The sequence below is a fragment of the Oncorhynchus tshawytscha genome, linkage group LG07, assembly GCF_018296145.1.
Source record: "Oncorhynchus tshawytscha isolate Ot180627B linkage group LG07, Otsh_v2.0, whole genome shotgun sequence".
Lineage (NCBI taxonomy): Eukaryota > Metazoa > Chordata > Actinopteri > Salmoniformes > Salmonidae > Oncorhynchus > Oncorhynchus tshawytscha.
In genome coordinates, this window is record NC_056435.1 from 51,164,343 (window position 1) to 51,191,844 (window position 27,502).

The following is a 27,502-nucleotide window of genomic DNA, read 5'->3' on the forward strand; positions in this document are numbered from 1 at the left end:
ACATGCATTCAAGCCTTTAAAATGGGCCCAGTTCCATTCCAAACTTTGGGCTGGTGCCTAAACCTGAGGCCATAGCTACTCTCAAGAAATCTACTCTTTCCAATCATTTGAGGAACTTGTTCAATGTTGAAGTGTAACTGTCCAAGACTAGATTCAGGCACTCTGGCAGCACTTACACCGTGTCTCCAAAGCACGGCTATAAAAGGCTACCAGAGTAATATTTCACAGCGCTTGATACATTATTTTGCACACTAACTTGATCATTCACTGAACAATTTAGGATTTACTGTCATAGAAAGAGAGCCTGACTTAAAGTAGAGTCAAAACGAAGTACTATTAACCCTACTTCTGTTACACCTCAGTCTATACATTTCAACATTTAGAATATTACATTAGCAGCATTTCCTCAATAACCAGGCTACGTGAAATGTGGATTCATCATGTTCATGTCAACCCAGTTGCACTACTAGAGATTCTCATGGATACTAATGGCACAGCAAGACTGAAAGTGCTTAAACACCCCACGTCTTCAGAGGGTTAAAGAAACCAAACCTTTCCAAACACATCAGAAATTGCATCCCAGCCTGGGGGCAGACCCAAAGCGTCACCCAATAGCAACATGTAGTAATTTTACAGCAACTGCAGACTATACTTTTGTTTGCCCCTCTTTTGCTGACCCCCCAAAAAAAAAAAAAAAAAACCCAGAGGTGCATCTGAAGTCTAAAATGGCTTCCCTATGTCTCTTCTTCATTTACACTTCATTGTAAGCTATTGGCTGAGTGACAACAATATTAAGGTTGTATTCCAGGTGTTTGTTTTCACCTGTCCATTACTTTCACATCAGTGCATATGGAGGAAATTAGATAAGAGGAAGCCACTAATTGTTTGAGGTGCAATCCAGGACACTGGCTGGTGCAGCAATTGTTGTTCTGCTCCATCATAACGGCTTCACCAATCCGATCGCATGAATTGATACAATGACAGAGGCTAAAGTGCAGACTGTCAGCTTTAATTTGAGGGTTTCCTAGCATCCAATGATTATATCAAGCATGTGTGACTACAACTTTGTTGGATGCATTTGCTGATTCTTTGGGTTGTGTTTCAGATTATTTACCATACATTTATTTTGGGCACAAAATGTAGTGTCATTTTAGAGTCACTTTTATTGTAAATAAGAATAGAATGTTTCTAAACACTTCTACATTAATGTGGATGCTACCATGATTACATTTAATCCTGAATGAATCGCAAATAATGATGAGTGAGAAAGTTAGACATACAACATTACAGTAACAGGGGAGGTCAGAATTTTTTGGGGGTTATGATATTCATGCCTCTAACTTCCTCACTCATTATTCACAATTCATTCAGGATTATCCATAATCATGGTAGCATCCACATTAGTTTTTTCCCATTGCTAACACACTAAAATGACATGCACAGCACAAATATTTAAACTGACACACAGAGCAAAACCTCTTCTCAAGTCTACAAAAGTCTAAACACATTTTCTGCTTTACAGACATTTTGCAATTCAAAATGGCACTTTTTAAATGCACTGCACACGGTTCTCTGCATAAGACAACAATCTGACAAAGTCACATGTTTGCCATTTCAAAACACTGCCATTCAAAATGACACAACATGAGCTAAGGGAGGGAGGGGGAGAGAAATTCAAAGCCACATCACCCAAGACAACACCATATTCAACGAGTCAGTCTGTCCACTCTGGCTCGCATTCTCAAGCGAAACCAAATCCGAATGAAACAACTTTATAAAAGGTGCCGTTAGAGAGAAACTCTCAAAGAAACAAAGAGGTCAGACGAGCATATGTGGATGTAAGTACAATATTGACTGCAGTACACTACACGCAACATTGTTTCCCAGTGTACTGGATAACACTATATTGACTGCTTTTGTTCTTTGTTTTCAGGGAGTACTGGAAATGGATGCTCATGCAATGCCACGAGTTCATCTTTATAGATGAGGCTGGGTTCAACCTAGCAAAGACCAGAAGGGGGAGAAACATCATTGGCCAGTCTCATTATAGATGTTCCTGGCCAATGTGGTGGGAACATCAATGTGCACTGCCATCTCCAATACACATGGTGTCCTCCACCGTTATGCCAACCTTGGACCATACAACAAAAGTGGAAGGTGGAAGGTATACGACCGGCAGCTCTTTGTGCGCAGGCCTCTTTGTGCAGGCTATGGAAGAGGCATGTGATGAGATTGATGTGGGTGTGATTCAGGGATGGATAAGGCACTCTAGGCGCTTCTTCCCTCGATGTCTGGCAAGGGAAGATCTTGCCTGTGATGTGGACGAGGCGTTGTGGCCAGACCCAGCTGTGATGTGGACGAGGCGTTGTGGCCAGACCCAGCTGTGATGTGGACGAGGCGTTGTGGCCAGACCCAGCTGTGATGTGGACGAGGCGTTGTGGCCAGACGCAGCTGTGATGTGGACGAGGCGTTGTGGCCAGACGCAGCTGTGATGTGGACGAGGCGTTGTGGCCAGACCCAGCTGTGATGTGGACGAGGCGTTGTGGCCAGACCCAGCTGTGATGTGGACGAGGCGTTGTGGCCAGACCCAGCTGTGATGTGGACGAGGCGTTGTGGCCAGACCCAGCTGTGATGTGATGATGTGGCCAGACCCAGCTGTGATGTGGACGAGGCGTTGTGGCCAGACCCAGCTGTGATGTGGACGAGGCGTTGTGGCCAGACCCAGCTGTGATGTGGACAAGGCGTTGTGGCCAGACCCAGCTGTGATGTGGACGAGGCGTTGTGGCCAGACCCAGCTGTGATGTGGACGAGGCGTTGTGGCCAGACCCAGCTGTAATGTGGACGAGGCGTTGTGGCCAGACCCAGCTGTAATGTGGACGAGGCGTTGTGGCCAGACCCAGCTGTGATGTGGACGAGGCGTTGTGGCCAGACCCAGCTCTGCGGCAAGATACTGCCTAATTATTTTTCTTGCCTCTTTTTTCTATACATTTTTTCTGCAATTTTCTTTTTCAGGTTACTGTTTTTTTGTGAGCATATTTTTGTTCAGTCCAAAGTAAATATATCTGCTGTGCATATGTTGCACTGACTTGTTTGGTAAAAAATAAAATGTTTCAACAGCGTGTGTGTGTGTGTGTGTATCTGAAGAATTTTCTACAATTTGAACTATTATAGTATTATGGCAAAGCAAACTAAAGATGTGTGCTTTTCATTATGCCCAACAGTGTGTAGTTGGTTAGGCAAAAATCTGGTAATATGAATGAAGTGTGTTTGATTTTGGTTGCGTTGAATTGTGTTAAGTATTTTGATAAAACCAGCCTAGTTTGCAAAAATGTGTTTTAGCAATTGGGAAAAACTAATGTAGAAGTGTTTAGAAACATTCTATTCTTATTTACAATTAAAGTGACTCACATGACATGTTATTATTGTGTGCTAGGAGAATGGACCAAATATAAAACTTGACTTCTTTAATACACAAGTCAATTTGTTCCAGTCCTCTATGAACAGAAAGTGGTGTAATTTCTAAATGGTTCACCCGATATGGATGAAAATACCCTCAAATTAAAGCTGACAGTCTGCACTTTAACCTCAGTCATTGTAGCAAAGAGCTGAAATACAGAGCTAAAACAAATGTGTCACTGTCCCAATGCCTTGAGCTCACTGTAACTCAGTGTTAAAGAAATTGCATTAAAAAAATGTGGCATTAGCACAAATATCTTCATTCTTTCAAAGGGTTCAGAAATTAAAATGAAATGTATGTGTATATACCCTTAAAAATGATTTAGCATAAAAATATAAGCAATATGTGTAAAGATAAAATCTCTTCTTCAATGACGCAAATATGAAACACTACTAGGTCACTTGAAAACAAAATCAGTATATCAATTACCAACAAAAACAAGCGCTCAAACCTGGCCCATTGCAGTTATTTGAGATCCGGTTACAAAGAGATCTAGGTGCCATTGACTGGTTGTGTAGGTTACTTTTTAAATGTAATCCATTAAGATACTTAGTTACCTGTCCAAAATTCAGATCAGTAATGTAAATTTTGGATTACCCAAACACCGTAACGTAATCTGATTAGAATTACTTTCCCTTTAAAAATGTCCAACGCAGCCGTTTTCAATTAAATGGTCAAAAATAAACCAACATTTCTTCTTAGCAAAGAGCAATTTGTCAAAGAAGAATTTTGGAAGGACTGTTTGGGAGGGGAAAGTGATGTTTGGAACTCTTACTGGTCTATTAACTCATTTACCATCTGTTTTTCAAACAGCTCTTACCCTAAAAAGACATCACCGTTTTATTCCAACCTCAGTGTGGAAAAATATATATTAAAAAAAGAAAATCACAATTGACTGCACTGGACCTTTAAGAGGCATTAGAATAAGAAAAAAAAAAAGATCAATCAAATGCATCTGGTGCGTCGTCATAGTGGTCTCAGACTCACTCAGGTGAAACTAGCTTAAATGTCTTTTTTCAATGCTGAATCGAATGTCATCAAGGAAACAAGATGTCATAAGGTATTTTTTCCCTGCAAACATCCTTTCTGAATTGAAAGTAAAGCAAGAAGTAATCTAATTTTTCAAAATTCTGTAATCTGATTACAATAGTTTTGCTGGTAATGCAATTTGAGTTTTTTTGTAATCAGATTACATGTAACCAGTTACTACCCAATCCTGATAGGCCCGCGCCCCAAATGGCACCTTAATACCTATATAGTGCACTTCTTTTGAAAAGCAGTACACTTTATAGGGAAAAGGGTGCCATTTGGTAATCAGACCAGGTACTGACTCCAGATCAATGTGTGTCCAGACTACCATGTGACATCACAGGAATCCAGGGTTGTTCGCAAAAGGTTTTGGGGATGGCATGCCTCTCCAGTCCATAAGAAATTGCCCTGTTGCCTGAAACCCAACTGAGTGTGTGTGTATGTATATACAGTTGAAGTCAGAAGTTTACATCCACTTAGGTTGGAGTCATTAAAAATAATTTTTCAACCTCTCCACAAATTTCTTGTTAACTATAGTTTTGGCAAGTCGGTTAGGACATCTACTTTGTGCATGACAAGTAATTTTTCCAACAACTGTTTTCCAACAACAGATCATTTCACTTAAAATTCAATGTATCACAATTCCAGTGGGTCAGAAGTTTACATACACTGAGTTGACTGTGCCTTTAAACAGCTTGGAAAATTACAGAAAATTATGTCATGGCTTCAAAAGCTTCTGATAGGCTAATTGAAGGCCTACCTTCAAACTCAGTGCCTCTTTGCTTGACATCATGCAAAAATCAAAAGAAATCAGCCAAGACCTCAGAATCTTTTTTTTTGTAGATGTCCACAAGTCTGGTTCATCCTTGGGAGCAATTTCCAAATGCCTGAAGGTACCACATCCATCTGTACAAACAATAGTACACATGTATAAACACCATGGGACCACGCAACCGTCATACCGCTCAGGAAGGAGACGCGTACTTTTTCCTAGAGATGAACGTACTTTGGTGCGAAAAGTGCAAATCAATCCCAGAACAGCAGCAAAGGACCCTGTGAAGATGCTGGAGGAAACGGGTACAAAATGATCTATTTCCACAGTAAAACGACTCCTATTTCGTTATAACCTGAAAGGCCGCTCAGCAAGGAAGAAGCCACTGCTCCAAAACCGCCATAAAAAAGCCAGACTACGGTTTGCAGAAATGTCCTCTGGTCTGATGAAACAAAAATAGAACTGTTTGGCCATAATGACCATCCTCATGTTTGGAGGAGAAAGGGGGAGGCTTGCAAGCTGAAGAACACCATCCCAACCGTGGAGCACTGGGGTGGCAGCATCATGTTGTGGGGGTGCTTTGCTGCAGGAGGGACTGGTGCACTTCACAAAATAGATGGCATCATGGAGACAGGAAAATTGTGTGGATATATTGAAGTAACATCTCAAGAAATCAGTCAGGAAGTTAAAGCTTGGTCGCAAATGGATCTTCCAAATGGACAATGACCCCAAGCATACTTCCAAAGTTGTGGCAAAAAGGCTTAAGGACAACAAAGTCAAGGTATTGGAGTGGTCATCACAAAGCCCTAACCTCAATCCCAAAAAAACATTTGTGGTCAGAACTGAAAAAGTGTGAGCGAGCAAGGAGGCCTACAAACCTGACTCAGATACACCAGCTCTGTCAGGAGGAATGGTCAAAATTTACCCAACTTATTGTGGGAAGCTTGAGGAAGGCTACCCGAAACCTTTGACCCAAGTTAAACAATTTAAAGGCAATGCTACCAAATACACTCAATTAGTATGTAAACTTCTGATATTATTCTGACATTTCACATTCTTAAAATAAAGTGGTGATCCTAATTGACCTAAGACAGGGAATATTTACTCGGATTAAATGTCAGGACTTGTGTATGTAAACTTCAGACTTCAACTAATTATATATATATATACATATATATATATATATATATACACACACACACACACACACAGAGCTGGCTCTTTGCATATCAGTGTGAGCTAAACAGTGACAACACTACGCCATGTCACTAAACCAAATGTTGCTAAAATGTTGTGATTGTATTAGCAATTGGCAGCAAATACATTAAAAGGACCAAGCCTATCTGTATTACTTTGTCTTTAAGTAACTTAGGGAAAACACACATTGTCAGTAGCTAAATTTACAGCAAAACATTGCACCAAGAAATGTACTCCCCATTCACTCGGAATTAATTCATTTTAAAACTTGGCTAAATGTGTGGACGAATACAGTAGCAAATTTTAAAAAAAAGGTAAAATGCACACAATTAACATGTTCTGTTTCAAATAAACATGCTCCAGTATTTTCCTCATAGAAAGAAAATCTAGCCTGGTTACCCCAGACTGAAGAACACTGTGCTCAGTTTGGTTGCCAAGCTAAGAGATGCCTCCCTACCCAAAGCTAATGGAAAGTAAGGGATGAGCATAGTTCCGCCAAAATAAAAAAAGAGGTGCGGTACCCAAAATGACCCAAACCCCCACCCTCTGTCCACCTAAAGGGTAAGACAATATTCAAAATGTACATCCTTTTGAAATCAGATTCACATGAATGACAATTGATATGAGAATCAGTGAAGCAAAGACTGAAGTACTGAAATTAGAAAGTGAGAGTCCATAGCACAAAAAGAGCAGTAGTCTTGAGTGTGTGTGCGCCTCTTAAAACAATGTCTTATTTTGTACAAACACACTTCAGGTAAACAAAAAATTCAATCTGTTGCTGAGCAGTCCTCGTAAGTACATGAAAGTTTCCATAGGAAAAGTGTACAAAAATAGAGCCGTGAAGAGAAAGGAAGGAGAAAGAGACCAGAAAGTGTTTCCTCTTCTCGAGTTAAAAATCTGTCTTGTGTGTTTTAGATCAAGAGACAGTTTATAGGCATGTATTTGCAATTGCACAGACAGTGTTTTGCAACTACAAAAATATATTTTGGAATGATCACTCCAACTCCTCCAAATAGGCACCTGTAGGGAGAGTTGTGGTGTTTCTAATGGCCAGGTTTATCTCAGCTACATGCACAGTAAGGAACAACTCTGCTTCCTCATCATAGCCACTGACGGCCTTCTAATCCCAGTCTACACCTTTTGAAAAACACTCACACGGTGGCCCGATTCTCTTCTTTTTCCTCTGGAGCGTGCACCTACGCACTCCTTCCCACACATTTAAAAAGCATTGGATTGGTATTGGACTGGGCTGGAGTTTCCACCATATTTCTCACACCTGTCATTTCCTTTTAAATTCATGAAGGGAAGTGAGCAAGTGCACACTTAGGGCAGAACAGCAGAGATTTGGAACGCAGAACGTGCACACAGCTGCACACACGCACAAGCGCGTACACACACACACATAAACAGGCTGGGGGAGGCTAGCTTCCTAGCTGAAGAGCTTGATGAAGCAGCCCTGGCAGTAGGGCTTGTCATTCTGCTCTTTGAAGGTGCCCTTGTTGAGCTGCTTGAGGCAGAAGGCACAGACGAAGTGCTCAGGGTGGAACTTCTTGGCCATTGCTGTGATGCAGCGGCCTGTGATGGGCTTTTGGCAGCCCGAGCAGAGGGACCCGCGGCGCTCATGGTAGTGGCCCTCGCAGTAGGGCTGGCCCTCGTGCTCAAAGAAGCTCCCATTTACAAAGGGGGTGAAGCACTCCTGTAATGCACAGAGGTGGGAAGAAAAGGGAAGGAGGCAATCAAGGCTTTCTATACTGTTTTTGGAAATACCTAAAGAACTGTATAATAGGTAGAATCTGCCCACATCCAAAACCGATTGGTGAAGGTGCTGGAGGAAAGAAATTAATCTGTTTCAAGAACTATATGAAAGCTACTGTATGTCTCACCATATGTAAATGAGGGATAATAAGCTTAGAATAGCACCACAGCCCACACCCACTTACCCTGCAGACAAAACACTCGGGGTGCCAGAGGGAGTTGAGGGCTGATATGTAGTTCTCCAGGATGGCACGGGTACAGCCTCCACACTTGGGCGCAAACATGTCAAAGTAGTCCTTCCGACAATATGCCTTCCCATCCTTCTCATGGAAGCCTGTAGGGGGGAGCAGAGAAAGACACTGCCTTAAGACGACAGAGCGAGAGGAGAGGGCAGAGAGAAAGGAAAAAAAGAGGGGAAGAGAAGCGAGAGAGAGAGAGAAGAATAGAGAAGGGAGGAAGATAAAGGGAGAGATAAAGGGGGGTAGCTTACCCTCTGGGCCAAAGAAAGCTCCACACTGAGCACAGAAGAAGTGTTCCGGATGCCAGTTCCTGTCCAGAGCCGTCACCACTTTCTGTAGGGGACAAATGCAGTTAGCATATTGAATTTAAAGTATCATATTTTTAAGTATTTTGCCCATTTTATCTATAGCCAGCAGATGGCAGCACTGCTGAGGACAGAGTAGCATAGAGCCGTGTGTTCTAGTGAGGACAGAGAAGCATGTCAGAAGCGAGAGGGAGACAGTAATAGAAAGAAAGGGGAGTGATATGAATAAACCACACAGGGCCAATGAGGAAGCTTGTCGCCACTGTGAATCATCTGGCCTATCCTGAGGCGAAAGTTCAGTCGCTCTCCTCTTCCCTGTTTCTGCTGTGGTGCCTCACCCCAGGCAGTGTGTGTGTGTGAGCATGCTTGCTTGCATGTGTATTCATGTGTGCAGTGTGTCAGCGCAAGGATATGAGTGAGTGTTGATGTGTGGAGTGAGACAGGACACACTAATGAAAAACAGAGATGGTGTGTGGAAAAGATGGCTCAAAGATGGTCTGTGGGATTCAGAGTGGCATCATGTGTGTGTAATAGTTAAGTCCAGTATCGGTCCGTTGCAGTAGTAACAGCAGCAGTGGGGTGTTTGCGTGCATTCGTTTCTGTGTGTAATACTAACATCCAGGATAGGTCCGTTACAGTAGTGGCAGCGTGGGGAGAACAGGTTGTGGTAGTCCTTCTCACAGTAAGGTGCTCCGTCCCGCTCAAAGAAGTTCCTGGAGCCGATCTCCTCCTGACAGTGGGTACACACAAAGTGCTCTGGGTGCCATGTGCGCCCCATGGCAGTCACCACCTGGGCACAGGGAGGAGAGGGCAAGACAGACTCTTACAATCTAATCTAGCAGCCCCAACCTGAATTGAATTACTGGACTTAGTGAATCTGCGCTTGTATTAATAAACTGTCTAGGAGGAGTGTTGATCTAGGATCAGGTCCCCCCATCCATGTAATATTAATCATTATGTTCTAAAAGGAAACACTGATCCTAGATCAGCACTCTTACTTGAGAGTTTTTATGAGTATGGGCCCAGGGTTGAATCCTAACCAGAGATGTGTGTATGACCTGACCTCAATGGGACATTGGCATGGGAAACTGACATCAATGCATGATTGATTTACATCGGCTAACAGTGTTTCTCTCCAGTTCAGTGTGGAACAATTACCTTTCTATGGTTGCAGTACTTAACTTAATTTCCATTAGGAGCTAAAATGTATTATATTGGAAACCATGCAAGCTATATAGGCAGCTTGGGACAACAGGGTGTATCAATCTAATCATGACCACATTCACACCTACATGGACTTAGGATATTCAAAAGGAAAAAACAACAACCCCAGAAACATGAAATACATTCAAAAGGGACCAGAAAACGTATGTAATAAGCCCAGTAAAGTTGAATGCGAGTGTATGTGTCTGTGTGCATAAGTGTGAGTGTGTGCATGCAGCCGGTATGTGTTCTGCATGAATGTGGCCTCTGTGTTTGTAAAGTTACCTGTCCAACAATGGGCTTGTTGCAGGCCCCACACACTCCCTTGGCCACAGTCTGGACGCCCAGTTTATGGAGGTCTGACTGGAGGCTGCCCAGCATGTTGTCCAGCTTATTAGACTGTTTGGGGGGAGCAGTGGGTGAGCTCTTCCCCTGGGCCAGGATCTGTGGACGGGTCACACACAGAAAGACATCTCAGAGAAAGAAACACACAGACAATAACCACATACAGAAACACACAGACAATAACCGCACACACAAACAGTAAGACACATGAACACAACACAGTTGCCCAAATAGAGCTCCCTTCCCAATTCATGTTCTGTTCAATTTATCACAGAAAACCTAATTAATACGTAGAAGAGTCTCTCTTCTGATTACATCTGCCCCTATGAAGTAATTTCCCCTCTGTGTAAAATTATGATTTTTTAAATTGAATTGAATGTGTCTCCATAGACACAGCAGTAACTCCTGGGGTTTACGTGACATCCAACAGAAATCAGTCTTGTTAATGACTGAAATGGAAAATGCCACTGGCATTGCATTCCAGACTAGAATGAACATGTAAGATTCATCACATAATGCCTTCATAACAGAGCACTGCAGTCCAACCCTGACACTTCAATCTGACTACTGTGTTCAAGAGTAACTATGCTTATCGGCTTACCTATAGAGCCCATTGATAGTGTGAGACTGAATGTATGCTGTTGATGGGCAGAAGCAAGGCGGGAGGGAACTACACTTCTCCAATGGTGTGGTCATTGGAAATTTCTGACCCAGTCTCATTCCACAGAGGGAAAGAAATAGGCAGACTTCAATCTAACGAAAGGCAACCTTCAGTAAACAGACCTTTGAAAAATCAAATTCAAGGGGAACAGGGATGGAACGAATTGGGACTGACTGGAAAATATATCAAGAGATGTGGGGGGAGGGGGGTAGAGGGGACTTGCTTGTCAGGGGGTGGATTTTTGGCCACCAGATAGGACTGCGGAGGGGGGATGACTTTTCTCTGACGGACAGGCGAGTCAGGAGGAATGATGATCTGGGTGTGGACAGAGACAGAGAGCAAAAGGAGAGACACGTCAAAGATGAGTGAAATTAAACCACCGGAAATAGAAAGCCTCAGGTGGTGCAAAGGAAACATGAATTCTCAACAGGTTGTTACAGAAGAATATGGTTGAGAAACTGTTCGCTAGTCATAGTCCATACAGTGGGGCAAAAAAGTATTTAGTCAGCCACCAATTGTGCAAGTTCTCCCACTTAAAAAGATTACCTATGATGAAAATTACAGGTTCACTTCAACTATGACAGACAAAATTAGAAGAAAAAAAATCCAGAAAATCACATTGTAGGATTTTTAATGAATTTATTTGCAAATTATGGTGGAAAATAAGTATTTGGTCACCTACAAACAAGCAAGATTTCTGGCTCTCACAGACCTGTAACTTCTTCTTTAAGAGGCTCCTCTGTCCTCCACTCGTTACCTGTATTAATGGCACCTGTTTGAACTTGTTATCAGTATAAAAGACACCTGTCCACAACCTCAAACAGTAACACTCCAAACTCCACTATGGCCAAGACCAAAGAGCTGTCAAAGGACACCAGGAACAAAATTGTAGACCTGCACCAGGCTGAGAAGACAATCTGCAATAGGTAAGCAGCTTGGTTTGAAGAAATCAACTGTGGGAGCAATTATTAGGAAATGGAAGACAAACAAGACCACTGATAATCTCCCTCGATCTGGGGCTCCACGCAAGATCTCACCCCGTGGGGTCAAAATGATCACAAGAACGGTGAGCAAAAATCCCAGAACCACACGAGGGTACCTAGTGAATGACTTATGGTCAGATGAAACCAAAATATAACTTTTTGGTAGAAACTCAACTCGTCGTGTTTGGAGGACAAAGAATGCTGAGTTGCATCCAAAGAACACCATACCTACTGTGAAGGGGTTGGAAACATCATGCTTTGGGGCTGTTTTTCTGCAAAGGGACCAGGACGACTGATCTGTGTAAAGGAAAGAATGAATGGGCCATGTATCGTGAGATTTTGAGTGAAAACCTCCTTCCATCAGCAAGGGCATTGAAGATGAAACGTGGCTGGGCCTTTCAGCATGACAATGATCCCAAACACACCGCCCGGGCAATGAAGGAGTGGCTTCGTAAGAAGCGTTTCAAGGTCCTGGAGTGGCCTAGCCAGTCTCCAGATCTCAACCCCATAGAAAATCTTTGGAGGGAGTTGAAAGTCCGTGTTGCCCAGCAACAGCCCCAAAACATCACTAGAGGAGATCTGCATGGAGGAATGGGCCAAAATACCAGCAACAGTGTGTGAAAACCTTGTGACGACTTACAGAAAACGTTTGACCTCTGTCATTGCCAACAAAGTATTGAGAAACTTTTGTTATTGACCAAATACTTATTTTCCACCATAATTTGCAAATAAATTCATTAAAAATCCTACCATGTGATTTTCTGGATTTTTTCCCCTCATTGTCTGTCATAGTTGAAGTGTACCTATGATGAAAATTACAGGCCTCTCATCTTTTTAAGTGGGAGAACTTGCACAATTGGTGGCTGACTAAATACTTTTTTGCCCCACCGTATGTGTGGTATAGAAAATGGCCTTGGTAAAGTTACTCTAAAAGAACAGCACTAATCAAGAAACAAGCTACTGGAAGGTGCTGTATTGCTCTGCAGGTCCAAATGTGTCCCAGTGAGATGACTTATCACTGGCTCCGGCCACCTCTCTGTACCTTGTCCACCACCGGCGAGGTCCAGTCATCCTGCGCGCGCTGCGTGACGATGACTCCCTCAGTAAGCGAGTCGTCTGACTTCTGCTTGCGTTGGTGCTCAACGGGGTGTTCGATTCCCAGCTTCCCCTGCAGCTGTGTAATGAGGTGGTTCTGGGTGAAGATGACAGGACCCAGTTTATGCCGCAACAACTGCCCGTCTCGGTACACGGGGTGCACATTGGGCATCTCTTTGGTGCGGCGGATAATCAACTTGAGCTACAGAGTTGGGTAAAAGGAGTTAAGAGCGGTGGGGGGGCTGGGTGTGGCTTTCCCATACCAGGCACGAAAAACAGCAAGAAGCACAGTCCTTCAAGCAAGGCCCCTTTGCACAAACAAAAGTCAAAGGGCACTACGCTCGACTCAATTCCACTCTTTTTCGAGTTAGTCCATTTCACACCTGGCCACTCTGGCAAATGGCCATTCTCCTGAATGCAAAAACTGACACAATGTGCAAAACAAACTAGATTTGGGTTTTAGATTTTATTGGGGAGAAAAGGGGGTAAAATAAATAAATGAATTAAAATATTTCCCTTCACTGGAACTAAGGGGCATAGTCAAACCACGAAACAGCCCCATACCATTACTCCTCCACCAAACTTTACAGTTGGCAATATACATTCGGGCAGGTAGTGTTTTTCTGGCATCTGCCAAACCCAGATTAATCCTTTGGACTGCCAGATGGTGAAGCGTGATTCATCACTCCAGATAACTAATTTCCACTGCTCCAGTGTCAGCGAGATTTACACCACTCTAGCTGATGCTTGGCATTGCACATGGTGATCTCAGGCTTGTGTGTGGCTGCTCAGCCATGGAAACCCATTTCATGAAGCTCCCAATGAACAGTTCCTGTGCTGACGTTGCTTCCTGAGGCAGTTTGAAACTCGGTAGTGAGTGTTGCAACCAAGGACAGATGATTTTTACGCGTTACACGCTTCAGTGGTTCCATTCTGTGAGCTTGTGTGGCATACCACTTCACGGCTGAGCCATTGTTGCTCCTAGATGTTTCCACTTCACAATAACAGCACTTACAGGTGACCGGGGCAGCTCTAGCTGGGCAGAAATCTTACGAACTGATGACGATGCCATGTTGACTGCCAATGTTTGTCTATGGAGATCGCATGGCTGGGTACTCAATGTTATACACCTGCCAGCAATGGTTGTGGCTGAAATAGCCAAATCCACTAATTGAAGGGGAGTCCACATACTTTTCTATATATAGTGCATAATACAGAATATTTACACAAGAGGTGGCAAGCTACACACAGCTGTGCGGTGAAGGTTTGCATCAACCTTGATTGTTAAAGTGACAAGCTCAAGCTAATCCCCACAAAGCTATGCACACAGTAATAAATGCAAGTTGAGACATGCAATATAGCCATAAACAACGCAGAGCGGAGATTTCAACATGGACCATGGAAGTGAACCCTCTTAACTTTTGCGCTGACTTCTATCCTTGAGCAGTTCACAAGTCAACATGCTCCGCTTTACTTGCATCACTTCAGGTAAAGCAAGAAGATACAACTTTGACCAGATGCTTGCTTGATAGATAGATAGATATATACACATAAATAATTTGAAAACAGCACAGTGACATACTGTTAGAGCTAGATGGAACTTGAATGATTGTGGAACAAGCCTGATCATGGCTTTCACCATTCTATTTCAATTCACTTATCAGTCTGGCTAAATCCAATAGATGGGCGTTTTGAATAAGCCAGAAAATGGACGGACCTATCAGCATCCTCTCAGAAACAGTGGGTGGATTTAGGACAAAAGCCCACCCGGTCAAATACTGTGCTTTGAATAAGGCCGTCCTCTGATTGATTGGTGATCCAAATAGCAGACTTTTTTTCTCATTTTGAATAATGCCCCTCATTACAGACTCAAAACAGTTTCAATTATGAGAAATCCCATACTGATAAGTGAATTCTCGCTCCAAGGTGGCATAGCAGTTCAGACGTCTTTTGTCCTCGTCTTGTCGTGTCCTGTATATATATATATTTACAACTTTTTTTCACATACATTTCATTTTTATTTTCCATCAACTCATCTTCAAAACACTCTCCTGCAACCCGCCTCACCAATTTATATTTATAAAAAAGTATTATTTACCTCAAATCTGTAATCCTCCAAGAAGCTAGCCAGAAACTCCAAGAAGCTAGCCTGAAACTAGCCAGAAGCTAATCCAGAAGCTAGTTAGCTCCTTTACTGGCAAATCGTTAGTATTCAGCTAACCACGGTTTGTGGTCATCAGCTATCCTTTAGCTCGAAAATCTATCGCCAGTTCTGTACGGCGCAGCGCGGCTCGGAACGGAACATACCGGACCAATTTCTCTCCATGTCCCTGGATTTCGACTGCTCTCTGGACATTCATACCCGGATCTCACAGCTAGCTAGCTGCTATCCGTGTGACTATCGGCCTTCGTCGATTCCGGAGCAAACATCAATTATTCCGGAGCTAGCCAGCTCCGTCAATCACTCCTGGGCTGCAGTCACCTATCCGGACCCGTTCTACTGCCTACGCGGAGCCCCACCGGGCCTTCATAACTGGACTGCTGACGTTATCTACCCGAAGGAGATCCGGCTGGCTCCTCCGTCGCGACGTTACCTGAACGCCCATCTGCGGCCTGCTAACCGTTAGCTATCTTACCGGCTGCTATCTGAATAGACAATCGGACAATTTATTTATTTTTATTATTATTATGTTTTCTTCTTGGGCATCTATAACTATATCTATTGATTTTATTTTTGTTGTTGTGTGATTTGGATTAATCCCCTCTACCACACGGAACCCCACTAATCTACTGACAGAACGCAAGAGGTGGCTAACAACAGACCTCCATCCTATGCTAGCTTGCTACCGATGGCCTGGCTAGCTGTCTAAATCACCAACCAACCTCTCCACTCACCGGACCCTTTTGATCACTCGACTAAGCATGCCTCTCCTTAATGTCAATATGTCTTGTCCATTGCTGTTCTGGTTAGTGTTTATTGGCTTATTTCACTGTAGAGCCTCTAGTCCTGCTCACTATACCTTATCCAACCTATTAGTTCCACCACCCACACATGCAATGACATCTCCTGGTTTCAATGATGTTTCTAGAGACAATATCTCTCTCTTCATCACTCAATACCTAGGTTTACCTCCACTGTATTCACATCCTACCATACATTTGTCTGTACATTATACCTTGATGCTATTTTATCGCCCCCAGAAACCTCCTTTTACTCTATGTTCTAGACGACCAATTCTCATAGCTTTTAGCCGTACCCTTATTCTACTCCTCCTATGTTCCTCTGGCGATGTAGAGGTGAATCCAGGCCCTGCAGTGCCTAGCTCCACTCCTATTCCCCAGGCGCTCTCTTTTGATGACTTCTGTGACCGTAATAGCCTTGGTTTCATGCATGTTAACATTAGAAGCCTCCTCCCTAAGTTTGTTCTATTCACTGCTTTAGCATACTCAGCCAACCCGGATGTTCTAGCTGTGTCTGAATCCTGGCTTAGGAAGACCACCAAAAATTCAGAAATTTTAATTCCAAACTACAACATTTTCAGACAAGATAGAACTGCCAAAGGGGGCGGTGTTGCAATCTACTGCAAAGATAGCCTGCAGAGTTCTGTCCTACTATCCAGGTCTGTACCCAAACAATTTGAACTTCTACTTTTAAAAATCCACCTCTCTAAAAACAAGTCTCTCACTGTTGCCCCCAGCTGTGCTCTGGACACCATATGTGAACTGATTGCCCCCCATCTATCTTCAGAGCTCGTGCTGCTAGGTGACCTAAACTGGAACATGCTTAACACCCCAGCCATCCTACAATCTAAACTTGATGCCCTCAATCTCACACAAATTATCAATGAACCTACCAGGTACCTCCCCAAAGCCTTAAACACAGGCACCCTCATAGATATCATCCTAACCAACTTCCCCTCTAAATACACCTCTGCTGTCTTCAACCAAGATCTCAGCGATCACTGCCTCATTGCCTGCATCCGTAATGGGTCAGCGGTCAAACGACCTCCACTCATCACTGTAAAACGCTCCCTGAAACACTTCTGCGAGCAGGCCTTTCTAATCGACCTGGCCGGGGTATCCTGGAAGGATATTGATCTCATCCCGTCAGTAGAGGATGCCTGGATATTTTTTAAAAATGCCTTCCTAACCATCTTAAATAAACATGCCCCATTCAAGAAATTTAGAACCAGGAACAGATATAGCCCTTGGTTCTCCCCAGACCTGACTGCCCTTAACCAACACAAAAACATCCTATGGCGTTCTGCATTAGCATCGAACAGCCCCCGTGATATGCAGCTGTTCAGGGAAGCTAGAAACCATTATACACAGGCAGTTAGAAAAGCCAAGGCTAGCTTTTTCAAGCAGAAATTTGCTTCCTGCAACACTAACTCAAAAAGTTCTGGGACACTGTAAAGTCCATGGAGAATAAGAACACCTCCTCCCAGCTGCCCACTGCACTGAAGATAGGAAACACTGTCACCAATGATAAATCCACCATAATTGAGAATTTCAATAAGCATTTTTCTACGGCTGGCCATGCTTTCCACCTGGCTACTCCTACCCCGGACAACAGCACTGCACCCCCAACAGCAACTCGCCCAAGCCTTCCCCATTTCTCCTTCTCCCAAATCCATTCAGCTGATGTTCTGAAAGAGCTGCAAAATCTGGACCCCTACAAATCAGCCGGGCTAGACAATCTGGACCCTTTCTTTCTAAAATTATCTGCCGAAATTGTTGCCACCCCTATTACTAGCCTGTTCAACCTCTCTTTCGTGTCGTCTGAGATTCCCAAAGATTGGAAAGCAGCTGCGGTCATCCCCCTCTTCAAAGGGAGGGACACTCTTGACCCAAACTGCTACAGACCTATATCTATCCTACCGTGCCTTTCTAAGGTCTTCGAAAGCCAAGTCAACAAACAGATTACAGACCATTTCGAATCTCACCATACCTTCTCTGCTATGCAATCTGGTTTCAGAGCTGGTCATGGGTGCACCTCAGCCACGCTCAAGGTCCTAAACGATATCTTAACCGCCATCGATAAGAAACATTACTGTGCAGCCGTATTCATTGATCTGGCCAAGGCTTTCGACTCTGTCAATCACCACATCCTCATCGGCAGACTCGACAGCCTTGGTTTCTCAAATAATTGCCTCGCCTGGTTCACCAACTACTTCTCTGATAGAGTTCAGTGTGTCAAATCGGAGGGTCTGCTGTCCGGACCTCTGGCAGTCTCTATGGGGGTGCCACAGGGTTCAATTCTTGGACCGACTCTCTTCTCTGTATACATCAATGAGGTCGCTCTTGCTGCTGGTGAATCCCTGATCCACCTCTACGCAGACGACACCATTCTGTATACTTCCGGCCCTTCTTTGGACACTGTGTTAACAACCCTCCAGGCAAGCTTCAATGCCATACAACTCTCCTTCCGTGGCCTCCAATTGCTCTTAAATACAAGTAAAACTAAATGCATGCTCTTCAACCGATCGCTACCTGCACCTACCAGCCTGTCCAACATCACTACTCTGGACGGCTCTGACTTAGAATACGTGGACAACTACAAATACTTAGGTGTCTGGTTAGACTGTAAACTCTCCTTCCAGACCCATATCAAACATCTCCAATCCAAAGTTAAATCTAGAATTGGCTTCCTATTTTGCAACAAAGCATCCTTCACTCATGCTGCCAAACATACCCTTGTAAAACTGACCATCCTACCAGTCCTCGACTTTGGCGATGTCATTTACAAAATAGCCTCCAATACCCTACTCAACAAATTGGATGCAGTCTATCACAGTGGAATCCGTTTTATCACCAAAGCCCCATATACTACCCACCATTGCGACCTGTACGCTCTCGTTGGCTGGCCCTCGCTTCATACTCGTCGCCAAACCCACTGGCTCCATGTCATCTACAAGACCCTGCTAGGTAAAGTCCCCCCTTATCTCAGCTCGCTGATCACCATAGCATCTCCCACCTGTAGCACACGCTCCAGCAGGTATATCTCTCTAGTCACCCCCAAAACCAATTCTTTCTTTGGCCGCCTCTCCTTCCAGTTCTCTGCTGCCCAATGACTGGAACGAACTACAAAAATCTCTGAAACTGGAAACACTTATCTCCCTCACTAGCTTTAAGCACCAACTGTCAGAGCAGCTCACAGATTACTGCACCTGTACATAGCCCACCTATAATTTAGCCCAAACAACTACCTCTTTCCCAACTGTATTTAATTTTTATTTATTTATTTATTTTGCTCCTTTGCACCCCATTATTTTTATTTCTACTTTGCACATTCTTCCATTGCAAAACTACCATTCCAGTGTTTTACTTGCTATATTGTATTTACTTTGCCACCATGGCCTTTTTTGCCTTTACCTCCCTTCTCACCTCATTTGCTCACATTGTATATAGACTTGTTTATACTGTATTATTGACTGTATGTTTGTTTTACTCCATGTGTAACTCTGTGTCGTTGTATCTGTCGAACTGCTTTGCTTTATCTTGGCCAGGTCGCAATTGTAAATGAGAACTTGTTCTCAACTTGCCTACCTGGTTAAATAAAGGTAAAATAAAAAAATAAAATAAAAAAAATTGAAAAAGACTGGCCAATGTAGCGATCAGCCCGATTCCACCAGGCTAGAATGAGCAATCATCTGATAAAAAAAAAAACCTGTACCCGTACTTGACCCGACACGGACAGCCTCTCCACGGCTGAAGGCTGGTTCAGGGGGAGGTCCAGCGTGGCATCGGCGGTTCCTGGGAACGTTGACGGGGTCAAACAGATGTCTAACCTGCTGGCCTCGGCAAGGGGAGTTATCATCCCCTCCCGCCCGTCCAGAGGCATGTGTCCAGGGTAAATCCGTTCCTCCCAAGTTCTTTCCTTGTTCCTGCCATGGCATAAAGCTCCTCTTTGTCCTGATGGGTCTCCTTGGCATGCTCCACTTCTCCCTCTGGCGGAGTCAACTCATAGGACAGCAATCTGTCGAGGGCGTCCTCCAGCAAGGGCTCCCGACATGGCCACATTATCCCCAAGTCATTACATGCAGTAGGGAGCTCTGGTGGCTGAGCAGTAGGTGTTGTTTGACTGGTTCTCCTTTGGTGGGGAAAACGGCGCAATGGGGGCTAAGGGAGGAAGGGTGTTTGTTTTCGGACCGGGACGTCTTGGCAACAGCTACAGGACCGGGCGTCTTGGCAACAGCTAAGGTAAGGGCGCTCTCAAGCGGCTAGATATTCTTTACCATTCTGCCATCGGATTTGCCAACAATGCTCCTTATAGGACACATCACTGTACTCTATACTCCTCTGTATACCCGTCGCAAGACCCACTGGTTGGTGCTTATTTATAAAACCCTCTTAGGCCTCACTCCCCCCCCATCTGAGATATCTACTGCAGCCCTCATCTTCCACATACAACACCCATTCTGTTAAAAGGTTCCCAAAGCGCACACATCCCTGGGTCACTCCTTTCAGCCCGCTGCAGCTAGCGACTGGAATGAGTTTCAACAAATACTCAAACTGGACAGTTATCTAAATCTCGTCATTCAAAGACTCAATCATGGACACTCTTACTGACAGTTGTGGCTGCTTTGCGTGATGTAATGTTGTCTCTAACTTTTTGCTCGTTGTGCTGTTGTCTGTGCACAATGTTTGCACCATGTGCTGCTACCATGCTGTGTTGCCATGCTATGTTGTCGTCTTAGGTCTCTATGTAGTGTTGTGGGTTTTAACCTATATTTATATTTTATTTATTTGTTTTATTTTTAATCCCTGTCCCCGTACCCGCAGGAGGCCTTTTGGTAGGCTGTCATTGTAAATAAGAATTTGTCTAGTTAAATAAAGGTTAAATAAAATAAATAACAGTTATAGGACTAGGCATCTTGGCAACAGTAACGGGACTAGGGGTATTGGAAAAAATGACTGATTACGCGTCTTGCTGGTTTTTGCATCCACTGCAGGACTGGGGGACTTTTCAACTGGAGCAAAAGGAGGATTGGGGTTATTTGACTAAGTATGGCTTGTGGTGGCAGAGACCACAGTGAAGGACTATGTGGGAGGTCAGTGTAGTTCTCACGCTGGGATCAGTTTCTCCTACCAGCTGTGTGTGGATCTGGGTGTACTGGAGACTCTGGGACAAGGCCAACACAATGGAGGCTGAAGCAGCTGAGAGGGGGGGGGTGGAGAGGTGAGAAGCAGAGCAGGCATCTATGTGGAGTTCTAAAAGAACAGGGTTACAGGAGGGGACGTGTCACTGAGGGGCACCAGCTGCAGATCCACAGGCTCAGTTGGATATCTGGTTAAAACTACTGGGGCAGCAGGCTCTCTTTGGAGGGGGGTTCTGATCCTTGACTGAGCAGGAGAGGTTCCATATCGACAGACAATTGAGAACAAGACTGGAAATATTAGACAGTAATAATAGGAAACGGAGGGGGAAAAATTGAAAATGGTTTGAAAAGAGGTAGACATGGAAAGACATGCATCATGTCAAGTCAATCATGAACATTTCTTTAAAGACTTGTGAAAAGTGGCATAATATATCATAGTGATGAATATAACAATAATACACATTCCTCACAGTAGCTATGTTTCCATCCAATCGGGGACATGTTTTCATGCAAATATTCTAAACATCTGCATATTTTCCCACCAGTCGTGTTTCCACCAAACTGACTCGTTGCGGATAAAAAGCAGTGTGATGACGTAGTGCAAAAAAATATATAAAAAAAAGGTACCTTTCCGCTTAAGATTTCATGTAACGAATAAAAATCTAAAGTTCAAATGCATTTCCATCACATTTTCAACTATGATAGGTTAGGTCACAAAAACTGTTGTGCTATTTAACACATGTGCCCACTCTGGTCAGTGTGGGTAGGCTAGCCTACATGAGAATATTAAAGAGTGCATTTTTTTTATTGTTGTCAAACAGCAGTAAAGGGTCAATCATGTCACCAAAAGAAGACCCTCAATATGTACTATAAAAGGAGCATCAAGCTCATTTGTGCACTTTTCACCACCCTATGAAGTTCATAACAGTAGCAATAAACTGCATGATTTCCTGAGTCATAGTGGGAGGACTACATGAATATCGTCAAGTGACTCCAAATGTACAGTGCATTCAGAAAGTATTCAGGCCTGGACTTTTTCCACATTTTGTTACGTTACAGCCTTATTACAAAATGTATTAAATAAATGTTTTTCCTCAGTCTACACACAATACCCCATAATGACAAAGTGAAAACAGGTTTAGACATTTTTGCAAATGTATTAAAAATAAAACACAGAAATACCTTATTTACATAAGTATTCAGACCCTTTGCTATGAGACTCGAAATTAAGCTCAGGTGCATCCTGTTTCCATTGATCGTCCTTGTGATGTTTCTACGACTTGATTGGAGTCCACCTGTGGTAAACTAAATTGATTGGACATGATTTGGAAAGGCACACAGTTTCCAGTGCATGTCAGAGCAAAAACCAAGCCATGAGGTCAAAGGAATTGTCCGTAGAGCACCGAGACAGGATTGTGTCGAAGCACAGATCTGGGGAAGGGTACCGAAAAATATCTGCAGCATTGAAGGTCACTAAAAACACAGTGGCCTCCATCATTCTTAACTGGAAGTAGTTTGGAACCACCAAGACTCTTCCTAGAGCTGGCCACCCGGCCAAACTGAGCAATCGGAAGAGAAAGGCCTTGCTCAGGGAGGTCACCAAGAACCCAATGGTCAGTGCTCCAGAGATCCTCTGTGTAGATGGGAGAACCTTCCAGAAGGACAACCATCTCTGCAGCGCTCCACCATTCAGGCCTTTATGGTAGAGTGACCAGACGGAAGCCACTCCTCAGTAAAAGGCACATGACAGCCCCTTGGAGTTTGCCAAATGACACCTAAAGGACTCTAACCATGAGAAACAAGATTCTCTGGTCTGATGAAAGCAAGATTGGACCCTTTGGCCTGAATGCCAAGCGTCACATCTGGAGGAAACCTGGCACCATCCCTATAGTGAAGCATGGTGGTGGCAGCGTCATCCTGTGGGGATGTTTTTCCAGCAGCAAGGACTGGGACACTAGTCAGGATAGATGGAAAGATGAACGGAAAAAAGTGCAGAGAGATCCTGATGAAGTCCTGAGTACTCTGGAGCAGGTTCTCAGACTGGGGTGAAGGTTCACCTCCCAACAGGACAACGACCAAGACAACGCAGAAGTGGCTTCAGGATAAGTCTCTGAATGTCCTTGAGAGGCCCCGCCAGAGCCCGGACTTGAACCCAATCGAACATCTCTGGAGAGACCTGAAAATAGCTGTGCAACAATGCTCCCCATCCAACCCGAAAGAGCTTGAGAGGATCTGCATAGAAGAATGGGAGAAACTCCCCAAGTAGTTGTGCCAACTCAAGTCTTATGTAGCATCATACCCAAAACTTGAGGCTATAATCTCTGCCAAAGGTGCTTCAACAAAGTACCTAGTAAAGAGTCTGAATAGTTATATAAAATGTTATAGTTTTAAATGCATTAGCAAAAAAATGCTTTGTCATTATGGGGTACTATGTGTAGATTAAGTAGTTTTTCCCCTCAATCTATTATAGAATAAGGCTGTAATGTAACAAAATGTAGAAAAGTCAAGGCGTCTGAATACTTTACTTGGTATTGATAGAATGGCATCATATATGCGCATAAAAGTTGTTTCCACCACCATTTCTCGCATAATACATTTTACAGAGACAAAAAGAATCCACTTTGTCAAGCGTATTTTGTTTTGTCAACATTTGGAAAGTTTACAGACAAATTAGCAGTTTCCATCAGGCCTGTCATTAAAAATATATATACTTTACTCGCATAAAAGGTTATGAAACCTGGTTACAGTAAATAACTTGTTGTATTGTGGGATCGATAAGGCAAATGGTAGTAAACGCCCGACTTAATGTACATTACATTCTAGACCACAGGATTCTACCTGTGTGAAGAACACACATCAATGACAAAAATACATCTTCAACCTACCTTTTTAAAGTAACACATTCACCTCAGTCGACTTTCCACCACCTGGTTTCTAATCGATACATTTATTTGAATTCACTTGTCACCCCAACTTACTTCACCCAATCTGTACCTGCAGTGTCCCTCCCCCTACCCACTCCCCTCATCCATCCACCCTAGATATTTTGACTGTATGTAATTGATATGTAAGCTGTTTGCTGTTTGAAAACGAATGTAGTTCTCTCCTTGAGCTGTTGTCGTCTATTGATGTTCTGTATTATGTCATGTTTTATGTCAACCCCAGGAAGAGTAGCACTCACCGGTCTCCTTCTCATCCACCCACCCTCCTAAAAATCTTTCTGTAAAACTTACGTTGCTCTGGACTTTGAAGTCGGACAGCGAGGCCATGAGCTCGTCAAGCTCCCGCGTGGCGGAGGAGGCTGAGATTCTGGCCTGCAGCTGGGAGGGCGTCTCCTCCTCCCCCAACTTCTCTACCACCAATGGGGTGGGGCTAGAGATCAAACAAACAAACAAACATTAGGTCATAATGATGAGCGTTAAATGACCAAAGTCAAACATGAAAAACACACAGGATATAGCACAATCTGTGAGTAAGATCAAACTGTCTTCAGGAACTTGAGGTGCAGTGCCATTGCTTTGCAGTTAATAGTCCCCCAATTTATGGGAATGGCAACATTTTGGACCAGCCCTAATCCTTACATGGGAGAGGGCACAGAACTTTCTTGCTCGTCGAGGAGGCTCTTGGCGCTGAGGCGCACGTCTTCGATGACTGGTGGCCTGGTGGCCACGCTGCGTTTTGGCTTATCCATGGTGGGGCGAGGCAACTTGCCTGCCCCAGAAACCCCGTTCGCTTGCACATAATGGGTGGTGCTGCTGGAAGGCAGGGGCGGAGCTGACTCCTCTGCAACACAGGAGGATAAAAATATATTTACATATTGGCAAGTTTCAACAACTGCAATGGTCAAGAGACCGTAACTGTTAAATGCTTTTATGTACCAAATAGGGTTTTCTACGTGTGGGCCCTGGTCAAAAGCAGTGCACTATATAGGGAATATGGTGTAATTTGGGATGCACACATAATGGTGTAGCGTACCCTCAGTGGGGAAGGAGGGTGTGTTGTGCTGTACAGCGTTGAGCTCCAGAAGCAGCCGGTCCAGCTCCGACAGGTTGCAGCCCAGGGAGGAGCTCATGGCAGCCTCCGTACTCTTCTGCTTGTTGGGGAAGCTGCAGGACCCAACAGACAGACAAACATCAGTAACAGACATCTGATGTTCATTTTGTCATGTGTCGCTACATGAAGTGTATTGTTTATTATGATCATTATTACCTGTAGACGTGGTCCTCTTCGCTTTGGGGTAAGGGGGGGCTACTGCTGTCCCTGGACCACAAGCTTTTCTGTGCAGGGCTGTAGGACTAAGAAAGGACAGGTATATATTTAGACGTGTAGTAGTGTTCTAGTTAAAATGGTAAATGGGTGAGGGTGTCATGTGGGCACAGGCTTTTGCTCAGTCTTCAAGATTTTATTAGTTGAATCAGATCGGTTACCAACTTGAGCAAAAACCTGAACCCACACCAGCCTTGTATGGGAATGTGTGTACCTGTGTGGACAAGGGGGTTGAATCTAGGGGGTCAAGCAAGGTCCCATTCAGGGCCTCAGCAGAGGGAGGTGGTGGTACAGGGGGAGGGGCCTGTCCTCCCGTGGGGAAAGAGTAGGGTGTCTCGTCCGGCAGAAACACTGGCCGCTTGGAGATGTGGGAGGTCGTCGACTCCAAGTCCGCCAGCAATGCATCTAGGAACATAAGAGTTAGACCCTTTTAATATTATGGTGTGATCTCTTATGTCAAACCCTGCATGTGCAGCTAAAAGAACAAGTTATTCTCAACACAAGGTTTCTGAGAACCTCAGCGGCATGCAAATCTGCCCTTGTTTCAGAGAAAAACAGAAGCCGTCTCTGTGCCTCGCTATCACCCTCAGTCCCTTTCCTCACCGACGCGGGTGTGCGGGTTTTGGCAGAGAGCTAGACACAGACAGGGGCCTCAATATTCAGCTATACAGTGAGCATAAGTACAATGGCACGTAAGCAAATTAATAACATATTCAGTGTTTAGAAGACCCCCAAAATCAACTTTAACCCTACACTTATTTGATTGCATCTCTCAAGGAGAAGTTTTTTTTTTTAAGTTGATAATTCCTAGACCTCCAATCAATAACGGACAACAAGCCAGCCACTAGTCTACTGTAGTTTCAAATTAATTTGTTGTGCAGGTTTATTTTATATTGTCATTTATATTGTATGACCTGTGATCCGATCTAGAAGAAAAAGAAACGCACACCTATTAAGACGAGGTGCTGGCTAGCGGAGTAGAAAACTTGAAAATAAAAGAGAGCCGCACACTCTAGGAGCTCAGATGCAAAAATGTAATTACCAACGTTGACAGCCAAGCTGTCTTCATCAGGGTATAATCACAAACACTGCGGGATGACTCGTTTATATAGTGTCAAGACACAGGTGTCTGTAATCATGGCCAAGAGTGGCCTAATATCATTGGTTAATAATCAAATATTAAAATATCATACAAAGAACAGCATACCAACAACAAATGGATAGCCTACGATCATAGATTAATTTGACTACACAAGTTTACAAACAATTACAATGGCAAAGTCACAATAATCACAAGAATGGCTTCAGATCAAAGTCTACGTTGAGACCGAAGGGCGTAAGGGTCTTTAAATTAAAGATCCAGGCAGCCTCTGTGATCCAGTCATCATATATTCTCCTAGTCATCAATAAGGACACTTGACAGCTTGATGTTCCGGCACTTTCCCAACGTGTCCAAACACAGACAGATGTGAGCAACATTTAGATATCTTAGGAGGAGCAGCAGGGTTGTAACCCACTTCACTGAATCATCTGCACTGTTACCACACCTTTGGTTACTCATTTACCCTGCTGCTCACAAAGTTTCACTGTTAATGGATGTGAAGTAGACAGCAGCGAGACATAAGCTTTCGTAACATTTTACAGTCAAAAGTATACTTCATAAACTATTTATATACACTATTAGTAAACGGTTTCCACATTTTCCTAATTAGAAATCCTTAAAATCCCTTTAAGTAGGTCGTCTACCACAGCTTTCTCTGGTCAGGTTGTAATCGCTCACTGCCAACCAATTGTTGCTTTCCACCTTGATAGACGTGGTCAATCTAGATCATGTTCATCCCATAAGAAACACCCAACCACAATTTCACACTATAAAATGCAGTCATTCTATCTGGGTAAAAAAAATGGCTAGCCAGTTAGCCACCCAGTTGGTGGGCAAGAAGAGAATGAGCAAGGTGACATCATCCACAATAATTCTGTATGAACCACCGTAACACACCCATGTTCCTTATACCGAGATTACTTCTCTTAAGCAGTTGCCTGATTTCACAAGTGTGTGAAACTGACCATCTTCTGCACTACGAATACGTTCC

The 27,502-nt window shown here is 43.7% G+C and overlaps 1 protein-coding gene across 2 annotated transcripts in view; it reads right to left on the minus strand.

The window, feature by feature from the left end:
* Positions 1-6,602: 6,602 nt before the first annotated feature.
* LOC112254785 (paxillin) overlaps positions 6,603-27,502 on the minus strand; it is a 57,410-nt gene continuing 36,510 nt past the window's right edge. For both annotated transcript variants that reach the window (XM_024427632.2, XM_024427633.2), the window contains exons 2-11: positions 25,624-25,814; positions 25,353-25,438; positions 25,119-25,249; positions 24,725-24,926; positions 24,377-24,515; positions 10,243-10,401; positions 9,371-9,544; positions 8,701-8,782; positions 8,396-8,544; positions 6,603-8,151 (exon numbers count right to left, since the gene is read on the minus strand). In XM_024427632.2, coding sequence (XP_024283400.1) covers positions 7,885-8,151; positions 8,396-8,544; positions 8,701-8,782; positions 9,371-9,544; positions 10,243-10,401; positions 24,377-24,515; positions 24,725-24,926; positions 25,119-25,249; positions 25,353-25,438; positions 25,624-25,814 — 1,580 coding nt within the window. In that variant the 3' untranslated portion in view covers positions 6,603-7,884. The remainder of the gene's footprint in view (positions 8,152-8,395; positions 8,545-8,700; positions 8,783-9,370; positions 9,545-10,242; positions 10,402-24,376; positions 24,516-24,724; positions 24,927-25,118; positions 25,250-25,352; positions 25,439-25,623; positions 25,815-27,502) is intronic.